The 17,373-nt window shown below is 35.2% G+C and overlaps 1 protein-coding gene across 4 annotated transcripts in view; it reads right to left on the reverse strand.

Annotated features, from left to right (window-relative positions):
• The window catches only part of LOC115626317, an 84,367-nt gene that overhangs the window by 42,778 nt on the left and 24,216 nt on the right, over positions 1 to 17,373 (reverse strand). Inside the window, exon 1 of one of the 4 annotated variants that reach the window (XM_030521656.1) lies at positions 13,545 to 13,824. The exons of the other annotated variants lie outside the window; for them this stretch is intronic. Coding sequence (XP_030377516.1) covers positions 13,545 to 13,796 — 252 coding nt within the window. The 5' untranslated portion in view covers positions 13,797 to 13,824. Of the gene's footprint in view, positions 1 to 13,544; positions 13,825 to 17,373 lie in introns of those variants that run through there. 4 annotated transcript variants of the gene reach the window in all.

A 17,373-nucleotide genomic window follows, 5' to 3' on the forward strand; every position in this document is an offset into this window, starting at 1 on the left:
TATTTTCTCACTAAAAAATAAAATTAATTTTTTACAATTGTAATTTCAATTAAAATAAATATACTCGTATGTAGTTGAATAATTAAGAATTTTAGTAATGAACCATTGAGGCATTTAACAAACAGCAGAAACTGTCTGGTGTCTCATTGTCTTTAACCATGACTAATTGGAGTTGCTTAGCAACAACAACAAGAGCAACAACAACAGCAGCAACAGCTACATGAGCAGCATCCACACTTAAGCGAAAGTATTTCGTATGTCATAAATTTCCATAAAGCGTCCGATTTTTTGTCATTTCTCGCGCTCATTGACTCACTCAGTCAGTCACTCATGTGGCATAAGTTCAACAGAGACAGCACGTGAATCATCGCGATACTTGGGGCTATACTATAGAGAGTATTATAATTGTAAATGCAAAAACGTATTTGCACTTTAATTCCAGCAGACGGAACGCTTGAGGCCAAGCGATTGACGCGCCACAAGCAAAAGACGCAAATTCATTCAAAATTTTTCAGCATTTGTTGTTCGCTTTATTTGTTATTTTATTTTTGGCAAATTATTTCATTGTACGTGATTTGTATTGAAATATGAACATATGTTTATAGCATTTCATACGAGTCTATCTTTTTGTTTTGGCATGTTTTTTCTGTCGCGCAATTAATTTGAAATTAAAACAAGCGGAAAACGACCAAACATCTAACTATCTGATAGATGCAAAGTGACATTTTATAGAGCATGATTGCATGTGTGTGTGCCTCTGTGTGTGTGTGTGTGTGATCATAAAAATGAAAATGCCGCGTTGCCGCATTTTGCGGTTGCGCTTGGCCGCCGCCGAGTGAATAAATTCATGTGAATTCATTAATAGAGGCAATCGTAAAGTGGCCAAGAAGACGAATAAATTCATGTTTAAATCACGAGCATTGTTTAACTTTTTTTTACAGGGGTACAGGGCCTCTATATGGCGAGAAGTTATGCAATTTAATGCTTTGAGAAATATTTTATAAAGGCGGAAGTCGATAGAAATTGTGCGCTATATATAGTATGGTATAGCTGTCAAAAATCAGACTCGTTTGTTAGCCACTTAGCCAGCAAAAGTGTCAACGTTTTTCAACACTTTCTGGCGGCCCCAACTCAATTGTCATTTGCCCAGCACTCAAAATGTCACTCTTCATTAAATTTTTAGCTAGTTTGTGGCCAGACCGGCAACACTCTGGGCAGGTTTTTGGCAAAATGTATTTATAGCCGCAAATGAAACACACACTTGAATGCTGTTGAGCAATTTTTAAGAAATTTCAAAAGCAACATTTGACATTTGTTTGGTATAGAGGTAGGGGAAGTGGAAGTGGTGTGGCAAGCATTTCCAAGTGTAGCCATTTAAAAGTTTTGTCATTGACAAAAATAATAAAAATATCAAATCAAATCACAGCGTTGCAGACAATTTGTTGAAATTATGAAAGTCAAGTTTTAATATGTTTTTTTCCAGCTAATTTAACAGCTCGTACCGCTCGAGCTATGCCGTGAAAGACACAGCTGGAAAGTAAAAGTTTGACTGCACTTTAAGGTACATAAATGTACAATATATGTATATGTACATACATATATATTTTTATATACTTACTATCCCCAACTGCAATGACACATCATGTCATGGTAGCTAGCACTCGACAAATGTATATATATGCGACTACAAGTATATACAAGTATATACATATGTACGAGAGCAATTTAAAGCTATTGTTCTTTTGGCCCATTAAAAGCTGGCCCCAGCACTTGAGCCAACAAGACGCACTAATGAGCGCTATAGCATGCATAATGCATGTCCGCACTACCAGCACCCACTAGCCACCCATCCATCGCCGACTCTCTCATCCCAGGCCATTCCCTTCCACACACATGTAAAGTAATCGCCGCTGTCAAGTGCAGCGAAAGAAGTCAGAAAATTTCAATCAAGAGTAGTCGACTGTGAAATATCCTCACTGCGACTTGTGGAAATATAATATTTTAATAATTTTGCCTTTTTAATGGAATTTTCAACCCACGCGGGTTTGTTTATATGTTTTCTATACATTTTTCAAATCGATAAATAATAACAAGCAAAAAACTTTGGTGGTGCCAACTGTTGTAGGTTTTCTTTTATTTTATATTTGGATATGCCTTTTTAAATGTAATTTTGGAACCGACGCGGTTATTGTTTATATGTTTTCTATACATTTTTCAAATCAATTAATAATATCATGCAACACGACCCCACCAACCGCTGCAGGTTTTCTTTTATTTGATATTTCGATTTGCTTTTTCAAATCAAATTTTGAAATTCACGCGGAAATTGTTTAAGTTGTTGTTTTAAAAAAAATTCTTAACACATATTTATTATATTTATGGAAACAATTTTTTAAATTTTTATGTTAGAAACTGACCCATTTTAAAAATATGTTCGACAAATTTGAAAGCAAAAGGTTGGTAAGAATGGCTTTTTGGAGAAATTTTTATGCTTTGCAAAAGCGTTAGGTTAGGTTAAACTTGGCAGTGCCACATAGACTAAATTAGCTCTTAATGTCGGCGGGCAATTAGAGATCAGCTCAGAGACGGTTTATAAATAAAAGTAAGAAATATAATATATTAGAAAGTAATATAAAAGCATCATTAAGTTTCAAGTTTTTATAAAATTTAATAATTGTCGATCTAAAACAGATCTTAAATACACCTTATTCTGTTTTTATACGGTAGATTGGTTCCAGAAATCAATCATATGCATAAATAGGTGATTCGTTCCTTATCTCTAAAGAAAAATATATGCATTTTTGAATTTTCAAACCGTGTTATATCAAAATCGTGTAAAAAGACCGTGTAAAAACAGAATTAGGTGTAATGACTAAAGAGATAAAGAAAGCATCAAAGCAAAGTTTACAATTTATTTAGCTTCCTTAGTCTTTAAATTAAAATCCACAAAGATATCTCCTAATAATTGCAAAATAAACATTTCAATTACTCTTATTTGATGTTATCAACACACTGAAATGCTTGTACCCTTCCTGCATAGGGTATATGATAACAGAAAGAAGAGCAACTCGCATGTGTAAAAGATACTTCTGGTGCGCACTTCCTTGTCCACAGTTGCACAGTCGAGTGCGCACATGAAACTAATGACAATATCAAATTACACACAGTTACACAAACAATGAAACACACACACACACCCATACACACATACACAGAGACACCTCTCATACTCACACATACATACAAGCATACAAATTTGCATGACACACTTTGTGGCGCTGTGGAGCTGACAGCTTTAATGCAGCTGTCCACAAGTTGAACTTACTTTTCAACCATTCCGCCAGCTAAGCTGCCTTGGCAGTTTGTCAATTGGCTCGTTAGAAAATTTTGTGCGGCTAGTTGGAAAAATGCAAACGCACATGTACATGTGTGCTGCTGGAAAAAAGAAAATTTTCACCGCCGTCGCCAGCAAAAATTAAAAAAGCTGCTGCTGCAGAAAATGAAAGTAATTTGCAAAAGCCATGACCACGAAGCGTCTTCTCTAATCAAACGCGAAGATCGTGTATGTATATAGGAGAAGACGTATCTATGATGTTCGTAAATAAAGCGTAGATATATAAAATAAAACGTCAATGCCAAACTGGCATGTGAAAGTCTCACTCGATGATGAGTTGAGTAGAGTTGGGTTGAGTTTAGCTGCTGACTGGGTCTCAAACGAAAGTGTGTCTAAAGAGCGGCCTAATGAAATTAAGTCAGTTGGACGATTTACTAGTGTGTAGTAATATTGAGTTACGCATTGGGGAAGCATTTGAAAAGTGCTCTGGGAAATTGGGGCAAGTCGTTAACGATGCGCCGCCAGCTGCCTGAAGAGCACAGCCATGAGTAGTGGAAAATGTTTATGTCCAATGCGATTAGATGTGCTGGCCAACAAGGAAAGAAACGAGGTATGACGTATTTGGTCAACAGAATCGATTGCTTGTCAAATTCGTCTCAAGCTCATTCGGGCGCCCATTTTCTTTTCTATTTTCCCAACTACGTTTTGACTAATGTTTTAGTAAGAAATTAATGGAGTTCTTATACTTAGTTCCGCTGCCTGCAGCAAATAAAATGGAAACTATTTGTAAGTTTTAAAGTAATGTAGAATTTATAGAAGTATTGAAATGGCTTTTTAGAATACCTTTTGAATGTATCTATATTCTTTACGTATAAAATCAGGCCTAAAAGTCGAAGTGGGACTTGATTTTTAGAAGTACTATGTACTGTCCATCTAAAATAGCAGACAAAAATCAGTAAAATGCATTAAAAGCATCTCAATTTATAAATCACAGTAAGCTGAGAACTCAATTTCTTCAGTTTACAATATACATAAGTCTTAAGATAAGATAAGAATCTTTATCATTTATGTTCATTAATATTTTTCACTTTAAAACACTACTTATTTATTTATTTTAGTTTTAATTGAAAGGCTATGCCTTGAGATTTCCATTTGCAAGAAGATCAAGAACAGGAACTTATTATTTCATAATAAATTGATACGATATCTATAAATTACTGATCTTAATCTCCTATTTTTGTTACTATTTAGGCTTTAAATATAATACTAGCAACACCTTTTCTCATTCTTATTGTGAATTACAACTCTATTGATTTCAATTTTCTATTTTCGTGACTATTTAGGCTTTAAATAAAATACTAGCGACACCTTTTCTCATTCTTATTGTGAATTACAACTCTATTGATTTCAATTTTCTATTTTCGTGACTATTTAGGCTTTAAATATGGTACTAGCGATTTTTATTCTTATTATCATTGTCAGATAAAATGAAGATAAAACTGATTCTTAAATAAAGAGTGAAAGTTTCAATTAAAAATGTGAACTTTTCTCACAAATACTGCTTTCAATCAATTTAAAAAATAAATGTTTCTACTTTTTATTCAAAAGAATTCCGTTTTTGTGAGAAATAGTTTCATTTTTGTAAGTTAGAACACCACCCTTAATTGAAAAAATGCTCTTGAGATAGCGGAAGTAAATTTTCTCCTGCAATCTGACATCTTCTCAATGCCCATTCTCAATATCTTTTCTCAAGGTCTTTTCATCATCCTTGTTAGCCACTCCACAAAATGACTTCCTGCCACTCACTCACCTATCTTTGCGCATTCAATTAATCAAAATTCATCCATACAGACATCGCTTGTGGTTTACACATACAAGTATATACTGTGTTTATATAGCCAGACAAAGTGCTTTCTCAAAATGTTCAACAGACACGAAATTACTCACAGCATTTGATAAGCCAATCGAAGTCTTGCTTGTGTGGCTAAATAAATTTGCCATTTTACTATGTACCGTGTCTAGTCAATACTATATTTATACTCGCAAGTATGTTAATAGTTGATTAGTTGATTTTCTCTAGAAATCAAATGCAACTCACTGACATCACTAAGTGGTGGGGGCTGTGTCTTCGGTTCTGAGTTATGCGAACTTACCTGGAAAGAGAAATAGTAAATAGATTAAATATTTATAGGTGCACTGAGTCAGTGTGCGAAAGAAAAACCAAGAGTGTGCCATTAAGTGTACGAGTATTACCAAAACACCATAAAGCAGAGGGCCTTACACCCACTCAGCACAGCCAGCAGCAATTAAATTCCGCTATTTTTATAAAAAATTACAGAAATTTGCGTCACAATTAAATGAATGTCAGCCATGACTGTTTGTACATACTATATATCATATACTGCGACATTTAATTAAGTGCGTATGAAATGTAATGTTGACCATATATAGTTATATTTTAAAAAATATTATTATAGCCGAGTCCAATGAACCCGCGACGCCTTTTTAATATGAAAACACTTCCGTTGCAAAGCAGAGAGTGGAGAGCGGAGGATTGTGGAAAGTGTGAACAGAGAGCGGTTTATACTACTATACGAGTATATTCGATGCATTTACCCATTTGATCTGTCTGACAGGCATATTATTAGCATTATCATAAAATGATTTGTTGATTATATAGGAAAGGAAAAAAAAAAACATCAGGCCGACATTTATAGCACTACCCGCAGTTGAGTTATTGCGTCTGTGTGTTTATTTCTTGCGACTTTTATCTTGCACAGTTGTCGGTCTGGTGTCTTCCCCCTTCCACTCGACTGGTGTAAATAACACTCAACACATTGACCCTGAACAGTGCGGGATGGATCGTTTGGTCCAAAACACAGTGTCGATCATTGTTGTAGGCGCATTGTCAGCTAATTGCTGGCTGGCTGACTGGCTGGTATTCTGGACTTTTGATGGAGAGCGTGGAATGCATTTTGAAGTCATACTCTACTCCTAATTGATGAGCTGTTTGAAGGGCGGAAGTAAGCCACAGAGAACAGTACAACTAGAGATTCCATTGACCGAGGTTTATGACAGCAGCCACGAACTCTGAGCTGGCAACTAGAGGAATAATGAATATCGTTGAATCTGTTCATTGGGAACTGATATTACATTAATCATTGCCTTGGGACACTTAACTGCTGTTAGTTTCAAGCGAGAAAAAGCTAAACAAAATACTATTTATTACTGGGCTTACAATTCTGCAATTAGTTTAGTTGTTAGCCTGGTTGATAGCGTGTTTATGATATAGTATATTGATCAGAAATATTAATTTTAATAGCTGGCTAATCTCATGGCTTATTCATTACTAAACTAAAGGTAAATTCTCCCTCGAATAATATTGCAAGTTTACTTCGAGCTGCAAAAGAGCCGCTTGCAAGCAAGGGTTAGAAGTGTGGAACGATAATGCCAACCAGAATTATGTTTTATTTGTGGATACCGCTTTATTTCCTTCCACAATACTTTGTGGAGGTTTTTAAATAAACTAGTATACTTTGCACTTTTTAGGGATGTTTGTAGATAATTTCATTTATTGTTTTTGACTTTTATTAAAAGTCTATATATTAGATGCTCTAAAAGCGTGAATATAACATTTGCACTCCTTTTTTCAAATATGCTATATAGTATAGGGTAGTGTTTAAAAATTAATGATAATTGTTCACAATTCAGAACGGTCGCTAGTTATCGATCATCCATCGATTATCTATCGATTACCCATCACTTCAAAGCACCAAAGATTTCATGCTTCTGCCCGCCCACACGGCCATCTGAACAAGGCCTACAACTTCTTATTTCTATTGTGCGAGTGTGTTGAAAAAAGATCAGTTAACTAAATTAATTTTTACTGACATTTTAACATTTTAAGCGTCACCTCTAAAATGTCCGTATACGGCAGCTTGAAATATTTATTTGTTCCAAGTGTTCTTTTATATTTTGTTTGCTTGCTTTGCCCAATTTTGGATGGCTATAGCTATGTATGGTTAGGCATTTAGTGCCTCAGCGCGTGGCCAATATAAAAACGGAATAAAATTTGTGTAAAATTTTGGTGCTACTTTAAACAAAAATAAGACGCATTTCTGAGACACTTGTTGACATTGTGATGAGGCAAACATTTGGAGTCTATTTGGAAACCCACATAGAGGCAAGCAAGCGAGCAAGGCGAGCATTTTATCGGCAATGCGGCGACTTCTTATCTTATCAGCGCCGTATTTCTCTTTTGGATGCAATATGTAGCAGTGTTTGAGATAGAAAATGTGTGTTAATTGCGTCACTGAGACAATTCTCGCCTGGGCGCCATACAATTACAATTATGTGGCAATTGAGTGCGGTTTGGATGGCAATTAGTGCCATTTAGGGGCTCATGTGTGGAAATTGCAGAGTGCGTTGGGCGGCTTTATGTAAACTTTAAAGTGATTAAGGCCATCCCAGGGTGGCTCTTAATTACAAGAGCCATAAATTGTAAGTGGGTGCTACCTTGCGGTCCCTTTCAACTGCATAACTGGGCGGGGTCGCTGAAAATGTCAACTGGAAGGGCTTGTTTCTGAATATGAATAAACTAAGGCAATGAGTTGTCCTACGTCCTTTCAATTAGTAAACAATATAATTATAAATTGTATGAATCAAACTCTTTGTACTATTTTTGTACTCATGCGGCTGTTAGGTAATTGATTAACAAATTAAAGCTTAAGAAAGCTTAAAGAAATCAACGTTTTTCGTCTTAACTTCATTGTTAATATCATTGACTCACTGGCTGGTTCTATATATTGGTTTAATAGAATTCTACCTCCAAAGAGGAAAAACGGTCGTCAAAATTGTTGTAAAAAAGTCTACATATTCCAATCTATCGACTTCAAATATAGGTTTTTAGAATTTTATTTTAAATACAAAACAAACTGCATTCGTCAATTATTAACTTCTTCTCGGTGTTTCATTTATTGGGGTTATCAAAAATGGTAAGCAGCTGAAATTTGGAGACACATTTTCTTGATTTTTAAAAAAATTTGCTAAACTACAATGTCATATTAGAGATAAGATGCTAATACCTATAAAATTCCATGGGCAAGCTATATTATTTTTGTTTTGTTTGAAAACTAGGGAGCCCCTTACCTACGCCCATGCAAATAAATGTTCTTTCTCTTCCTTTCAGCTAGTTTGCTTGTTTCCCTATCAGTTTCAATTAAATATTTACAAGGGAGAAGCATGTGGCCCGGCACAAATTCCAATTATAATTTACCCAAACCAAACCAAACCAAAAAAAAAAAAAAAAAAAATTGAATTAATATCAGTTCTGCTATTTCTTGTTTACTTTTATGTTTTTCGCGAATGCCTGTCCATTCATGGCATCAGTCATTGACTTGCTTCCATCGCAACTGTCACATGAAAAATGAATACAGGGAAAACATATGTATTGTATAGCTCCACCAGTCTCTAACGAAGCATGCAACCGGCCTGCAAAGTAAGCCTATGTATTACACAGCCCAAAAATGTAGCAAAAAAAGGAGGGGGACAAAAAAAAAAAAAATGGAAAAAGGAAACTGTCAGCAGACTTCGCAACTATTGACATTTTGTGCTGTGGAACAATTGCAGATGGCAGCGCTGCTGGAAAAACAAGTGGAAATACCCGTCCCATTGTCTGGACTTGAATGAACAGCTGCTGGAAAGCAATTCCCTTCCACCTCGTATAGCTCGGGCCTTTGTGCGCCCATTGGCCATAAAGATTTTGGTGCTGTTTAAATTTTAACTTGCACTGCCACTTCCGCTCCTGGCAGCAATGTTGTTGCCCATTTTACTTTTATGCCATTTTTACTTGCCGATTTTTGGTTGTTTTGTTTCGACGTCGTCTGATTTATATTTGTTGGCCGACCGACCAGCGGGCATATATTGAATATCAAATATGATTTTAAGACGCGGTCGCTGCCAAAGCAGAGAAAAATGACTTTGAATTGAATTTTATGTGCTGGCTGAGTCGCAGTGCCTTTTTACTGCACTACAATAAATTTCCCCAATACGAGATACATGCTATGTACTTATATATATATTCTGCTGATGTTGCTGCATTATGTATTTGCCCGGATCTGCTGCTGCTGCTTTTTTGCCATTCCGTGTTATTAATGCGTTCCGTATGCCTTGTGGCTTTGTCTGGAACCTGTTTCCCTCTCGCCTACTGCCTTAGCTGCTACTGCTTCTACTCGCTTTTATTTTTATTATTTTATGCACATGAAAATCGAATTTTATAGCGTGTAGTCGTCGTCGTAATCGTGTGGACCGTGGTATAAAAATTTGATTGATATCGTTTAGGCCGCAAATTTCATTAACTTGGCCACTGCACTGCTGCCCGCATATCTGCCAGTTGGCTTAATTAATAGCTACAAAATATATTTTGCCCCCTGGCGCAAATAATTACAAGAGCCGAGCCACTATGAAGACTGACTCTGCACAGCTTTCGAGGTTTTCTTTGGCTTTTCGGTTTTTGTTTTCCTGTCTATGTTCGAAAAACAACGTGTCGGCACTTTAATTAGATTTTTTTCTTGTGTTGAGCTGCGGCCCTTTTTGGAGTCTTTTTTTTTTTGGAGGGGGCTCTGTTTCTTTTGTTAGATTTAAAATGAATTGTGCCAAAGATAGTGATGGCTTGAAAGTTAAGTTTCCGTTTGCGTTAGGGGTACTCATGAAGTTGGAGTTTTCAAAAAAATTGCATGAACTCATCAATGGAAGAGTAAGAGGTCTGGTCCTATCTATTATATTATCTATATACCTATCCTATCAGTTATATTAATTGATTAATTTTTAGTTTCTCCCTTTTCTTTCTTGTTACATAATTTCTTCATCGTTGCTGTTTTCCCAATTTTTGCAGTGTTTTTGATTTGCATTTAAAATTCTTCTAGGTTTCGACAATTCAAATATATGTGTTAAGTTCTTAGTTAATTTTTGGAGGAGTCTTAAATCCCATTTAATGGAATAGAAAATTTGTGTTGAAAATGCAACTAATAAAAGAGATTGTTTTTTTTGAATGAGGGATTATTGAAAATTTTTAAAGAGATGCTCTGTGTTTAAAATCTAAATTTTTTCTAAGCATGTGGCTCTTTCAATGAGGCTGGTGATCGAAATTGCTTAACATATGTGAGCTAATATATACTTGTAGTACATTTTCAATTTTATTTGCTAAGCGATTAACAAATGTTATTAACAAATAACAAAGTATTCCTTCTCTTAAGCCTAATTTAAAATATTCCTATAACCTGTTCTTTAAGCTGACCTTTCATTTCTTTAAGCTTTCTACAACATCAATTAAATTTTGAACGATGAACAACAATGAACTATTTCATGAATTCTAAAATTTCATTTTCCATTGCGGTCCTCTCTTGAATGGATTCAACACCATTGTTTGTTGTTTCTTTTCCTGTATTTATATATTGCGGTTTTATAGAGAAATACTGTATAGCAGCAGCATTCCAGCTTTCCAGTTTTGGCACATTATTTAGCTTTATGTTCACAGCTTTTGTTCTTTGTTTCGTCTGGGTCTGCGCTTTAGAACGAAACCGAAAATTATAGTGTAGCCGTAGAGCTCTGTGTGCATTTGCGTCAAAACACGGCCATAACAGACCAACAAACCCACAGACACCACTCATTACTATCTAGTCGTTGGTTCAGGTAGTGGATGGTGTTGCTCATGCTCTTGGCTTACAACTGTAAACCGGTTCAGGCGACTGCGCACGACACTATTCGCCTCGAGCCTTGCCTCAACGGCTGCGCATGCGCAGCAAAAACAGAAACATAAACAGAAAAACCTGTCGGACAATTCGCTCTGCTTAGGCCTGAAGACAATATAATGGCTCGCTGGACGCAGTCACAGTCGCAGTCGGAGTCGCAGTCGGAGTCGCAGTCGGAGTCGCTGTTGCAAACAACAGCCTCAATGGCGCATCAATTATGTTAATGAAGCTTAAAATGTGTCTTGATATTGAAAAGTTGTACAGGTTTTTCATTTTAAGGCAGCTGTACAGAAAAAGAGCAACCGGCCGGTTGCTTTTTTTTTTTTAATTTTTATTTAAACCATAAAAGTTACAGGCTACACATTAATTTGCATAAGTTGACCTTTGGCACAGTAAATTTGTGTTGGCCCACACCTTCACGCTAGTCAGCTATGAATTGGCCGTTAGTTGTTATGTAAAGCGTCGTTTTGTATTTTCATGCGATAATATTCTGAATATTTTTTTGACCAACGAGTTTTGTGACCCTGAACAGCAGCAGCTATGTATATCACCCGCAGTGTTTGGCAATTTAGTATGTTCTGGCATTTTAAATGCTTTATAATTGCAGTGGCATACAAAAAAAGAATGATTCAAGTATGTATTGAAAATATGCGGGCATTCGTAGAACTTTATTTGTTGAACAGTACCCTCTCATTTAATCCAATCTATGAGTGTGGCTAAGTGTGGTGTAAAATGTCAGTGTAATGTCAGCAAATCGTCAAATATACATAGCTACGGTGAAGCAAAATGCTAACTTATAACTTAATGGATTGTAAATATTGTAGTGCTTAGCTAAAACTTATATATGTGTATGCGAAGAGGTGATGTTAAAAAAAAAAAAAAATTATCCATAATGAAAACTGGTATTTGAAATAACGCACTGTTTAGGTTTTGATTTTTTCATTTCTAAAAAAAAAAAAACTGCTTTCGCTTAAATAATTAATTCAATTCTACTTCAATATTTGCGCAGATAACATAAATCTGCCTGAACGTTAACTTTTAATTTTAAACCCTGACCCTAACGAACTGTTTAGGTTTTGATTTTTTCATTTCTAAAAAAAACTGCTATCGCTTAAATAATTAATTCAATTAATTCAAAATCTACTTGTATGTATTATAAAGAACCTTAACTTATATATGTTGTGTGTACTGCTCAGCTTAGATAAGATTGAGAAGGCTGAAATGATGGTCCTGAGATATTTATAGATACGTTTGCAATTAAGTTGAAAAGTTTTGTATTTATATGATGATTTAGAAAGCGGGTCTTCTATGCTTTTTCCTCTTGCTCAGCTCTACTTCAGAAATCATTAAACGGACTTGGCATTCCGATGGCCTGTATGTATTATGTGAAAACTTTAATCCTATTCAGAATCTTTTTAAAAGAATAGTTGTGCATCAGAAGCCCGAATGAAAAGCGATTTCTTGCATGTCGGGAGAGATGTGTGAGGGAATGGGGATTCGTTCAACCAACCTATACTTTTCACTAATTAAATGATTTCTGATTCTGAGATTTTAATTTATATTCTTTAAGTTCCTACTACTACATTTTGATATTTATTAAATCAGCTTATTTGTTTAAATGATTTATCATTCTGAAATTTGTAATTCTTATATAATTTAAGTTCCTATCCTATAGTAGTAGTGGGAAATGGAATGAGGAATGATGCTGTTTCTAAAGGCATGCCTGTCACGATGTTGCTATATAATAGAGTGAATATTCAGGTGACGTTTAAAGCCAGTCTCTACTGCAAGGACTTGCCCTACTTATGCTGTTTAATGCATAACGTCATACAGCCCGACAATGGCAGCCATGAAAACGCATGCGATTCGTTGTTGTTGTGCACTTTTGAAACGCTTTTGACTGCGGTTGCCTTGACAAAGTCAATTGGTTGCGTTTTATTTGGTATATAGTACATGTATTGAGGTTTATTATTGGGGGCATTATTTTTTATGCAATGCATTTAATGCAACGTTGAGCAAAGTTACCGCACTGTCGTTGCTATATGGGTCGAGGGTGGCTTAAAGTACAAGGCAAGGGCAAAAAGTTGCATATATTTCACTTATAATTCAGATACAATTATAGGTATTGGAAGGAGTATAATCTTTAAATCAAAAATTAGCCCATTAGCCAAAATCTACATTAAAATAATAATTTATAAATGAATTGAGTTACTTGCTTAATAGCCATTCATAGAAAAAATGATAAAAACAAGTTGTACTACGAAAAGAAAAAGCAACAACATTAACCAATTTTCTTAATAATATTTGTTGCTAAATATTCGAGTTACTGCGCTGACTGAAATGATTGCTTGGGAAACCAAAACCATTAGAGAAAATCTACTAAAAAAATAAATAAATCGTTTGCAAGTCCAAACCGTAACCATGCCACTATATAGGTAATTGAAATCTTGCATATAGCCTACCATATCGGGCCTGAAGTAGATCTGTTGCGTGTACATGGAACTTTTCAGTGAGGCCGTCTTATCCGGAAATAAAATGCACTTGCCAGGCAACAGGCTGCCTGTCATTGTTCCTGTTCTCGCTGCCGTTGCCGTTGCTGTTGTTGTAGTTGTCATGTGATGGGTGTGGTGGGCGTGGCCAACGCCCACATCTGTTTTCTGAGCGGTCAGGCTGCTCGTCGAGTTGACTTTGGAGGCGTGCGAGAGGCGCTTCATATGCGTCCAGACCTGATGCCACGGTGCAGTCGCGTCTTTCTATATAGTTGATTGGGTTTTTTGGTTGCGGGTGTGTTTTTTTTTTTAAATTTTTTTTAGGGGGGTGGTAAGAAACGCGGGCAGAGTTTTGTAGTTGTAGTTGTTTTATTTTGTTCATGTTCGTGTCAGTATTGGTGTTTTGTGTTGTTGTTGTTGTGTGTCATGTTTGTTGAATGGTGGTGGTGTACGAAAAAATAGAAATAAATAAATTTTATTGTAATTGAATTTTGCCAATAATTTGTTATTCAATTTGTAAAAATTATAATTGCTCAATTTTGTGAAGGAATTCTTTTTTATTAATTGAACAAATCAGATGGATAAAGCATAATAAATGGATTTTGTTGCTTCAATTCGAATTGTATCAGAGATTTAAAGGTTTTATATAAATTCTTAATTGTATTAATTTCTATACTTTTTTTTGTGATTTTTATAACCAAAATGTTTAACATTTGCAGACTTTTGTTTTACAGAATATTTTTTATGTGAATATTGTAAAAAAATATTTAATGCAGATATGTGTCCATATTTGCAAGAAATTGCTTTGAAAATATGCGAATATTTTAGCAATAAAGTAAGTAGGAAATAATGTTGTGTTTATTATTTTAGACGATAGTTATTATATCGACAATTTCAATTTCTGAAACATTTATTATCTATTGAAAAATATCATTTTTTAAAACTAGGATACAAAATCGCAGGCCAGTCGGTGTATTAATACTTAGGCATGAAGCTTGCGATTTCAAATTATCAAGCACTTGGCTATTTACATACTTTAAGTTAAAAATGACTAAAAAGGCAATCGTTTAACGAATTCCACTGAGCGTTCATTAAAGGACTCAATATTTAGAAGCTTGTTTTTGAAAAGAAAAGGTGTTTCTTTTTTAAATAATTTAAATATATTATAAGCGAGTAAAACAATGAGAAACAAAGATCCTTGTTTCAAAAGCCGCAGAGGTTCGATAGAAGGAAGAATGATTACATCATTAACTAAGTGCTTAAATATATCAGACAAAGGGCTTATTTACTTGGCCATTATACAATGTCCAAGTGGCCGGCTAAGTACTCATATACCCTCATATATGCAAGTATATAGCAACGAGCCATTTGCGATAATTTCCACAAGTTTTTTCCAGCCCCAGAACTCATGATGTCATGCCCATGGGCTAACGCCAACGCGCTACCAATTTTAATTCTATTTGCGAACATATTTTTTTTTAGTACCCGCGTATAAGTACCCAGAGCTATGATGTCAACTTGGCGACTCATTGCCGGCGCTGTTTAAATTTTGTTCTCAGTAGAATTTTGTGAACTGATAAGAAGGGCAGGGCATTTGTTTTGTTGATAAGTGTGCCGGTGGCAAGTTTTGTAATTATGAAGGCAATTTGCTTGATAGGGTGTTGACTAATTGTATCATTTAGATTGAATTCGAAACAATATTTGTGATAATTATTGGGGTAGGCCGCACGATTCCGGTATTTTTGAAGTGAGTAATAGAATATTAAAAGGAGTTAGTTCATTGAGAGTTAAAATGATGATTAAATGATAAGTTTTTTTTTTTGGAAACAGAATTAATGCTCAGTCCGAAACATTCTTATATTTGGAATGATATTAATAAGAGCAAGCTCGTTGAGAGCTGGAATGACGAGTAAATAAGACGTAAATAAACAGCAATAATACTGAATCCGAATTATTCTTATCATTCGAAATGATATTAATAAGAGTTAGCTCATTGAGAGTTGAAATGATGCCTAAATGATAAGGTTTTTTTTTTTGGAAACAGAATTAATACTCAATCCGAATTATTCTTATATTCCAAAATGATATTAATAATAACCTCATTGAGAGCTGGAATCATAAGGGAATAAGAAGGAAACAGCATTAATGCTTAATGAGAATTACTTTAATATTCCCAACAAAGTTTCGACTAAATCATCATTCGATATATAGTATGTTCCTACATTGCAAATACTGGATCAATATCAATAAGGCTTGACTGAATACCAATTTGCACTTAATTTTATAAACTTAGTCTTTTCATATTTGAGTTTACATAAAATATTAGGGATTGTACGCCAAGTTTTGGTCTTGAATTAAGCGTGAAGTAAAGCAGTGATGAAAAATTTGACTAGAGTTTAAAAAAAAATCGAAAGGTACTCATTTAACAATAGCCGTTTGGTGGCTACCTTAAAGCGTAGCTCTCAAAACACGTTATGTCTCAGATTTTCAACCTTAATCAGTAGTCCCCGGTCGTCGGCTTCAGATTTATGCAGCATCTTCAGCTCTTTATTATGCCAAGCGGAGCAAGCAAGTTTCTTAGGAAAACTCAAACTCAACTCAAACAATGGCACAACATAAAATTTGCATATTACATCAACATGTTGCATGCCAGCAATGTTGTTGTTAGTTCTTTTTTGTTTTGTTGTTGCTCTTGCCAGTGGGAGGGAGGTAGCTGATAGCGTTGCACCGAAGTTGTTGCATATGCAATTGAGTTAAGCGCCCTGCAACTTGCCGACTTGCCCCCCCGCGGCAATGTTAAACGAGGCATGGCGTGGCAGACAACAACAAGACTGAGAAACAGCAGCAGCAGCAGAAGATGTTGCTGCCGCATTCGCATTGCAATCAACGTTGATTGTTGTCTGTTGCATTTCGGTGAACCGAGATGCAGAAGCAACACAGCCTACACTCAGCAAAATAATCAAGCAGTTCCTTATAAAAACAAGAATGGTTCGGCAAGATTTTCGAAATGTCTAAATACTTGGTATTATACATTATTCAAGTATTTTTCTTTACTTGGAAAATCCTAATATGGAAAAGACTTATCATTGATGCTAGCAGTTGTGTGTTTTACATTTTTCAAGCTATTTTCTTATTTTGTTTACATTAAAATCAATTGGATTTCTTCCACCACTAACAATGATTCACGCCGAAATTTGCCTTCTTTTTGTAAATTCATTGAACCAATAACTTGTTGCAATTCATATTTATACAATCTGTAATGTACAATTACTGGGAAAAAATGTGCAGGCAAGATGGAAAAAACTTTGATAAAAGAAATTAGATAATAATTCATATTTTGATGGAACTGACTTATCCTTAGCTGTGACACCAACCACTCTCAATAAGACATAAGCAACGCTGATAATTGACCAGCTGAAATTGACAACCAGAATGTCATGGCGCTTAAAAGCTTCGAAGCAAAGGTTCAAGGGCTTTCTTCTTATCGGGGTTCGATCTTTTTGATACGAGCTATTGGACCGACCACACGCACTTTGCGTCTGAAGAGCGCCTAACTAAGTTTTATTTAACCTCGTGGTGTGCCTATTCGGCAAATTTAAGCTACCCACATTAAAGGCATCAAGCTTATTTTAAACTAAAAGTGATAATAAACCACGTTTGTAAAACAAAAGAAGTCCGCCAATGGCAATATTATGGTGCCTTAATGACGAAAATTTAATGTGAAATAGCAAAATACATCCTGTAAGTTTCCACTGTACACAAAAAACTTGGATATATGTGTTCTAAACTTTAACCTTTTAAT

The sequence above is a fragment of the Scaptodrosophila lebanonensis genome, unplaced genomic scaffold (genome assembly GCF_003285725.1).
Source record: "Scaptodrosophila lebanonensis strain 11010-0011.00,11010-0021.00 unplaced genomic scaffold, SlebRS2 tig00000085-arrow-pilon, whole genome shotgun sequence".
Classification (NCBI taxonomy): Eukaryota; Metazoa; Arthropoda; class Insecta; order Diptera; family Drosophilidae; genus Scaptodrosophila; species Scaptodrosophila lebanonensis.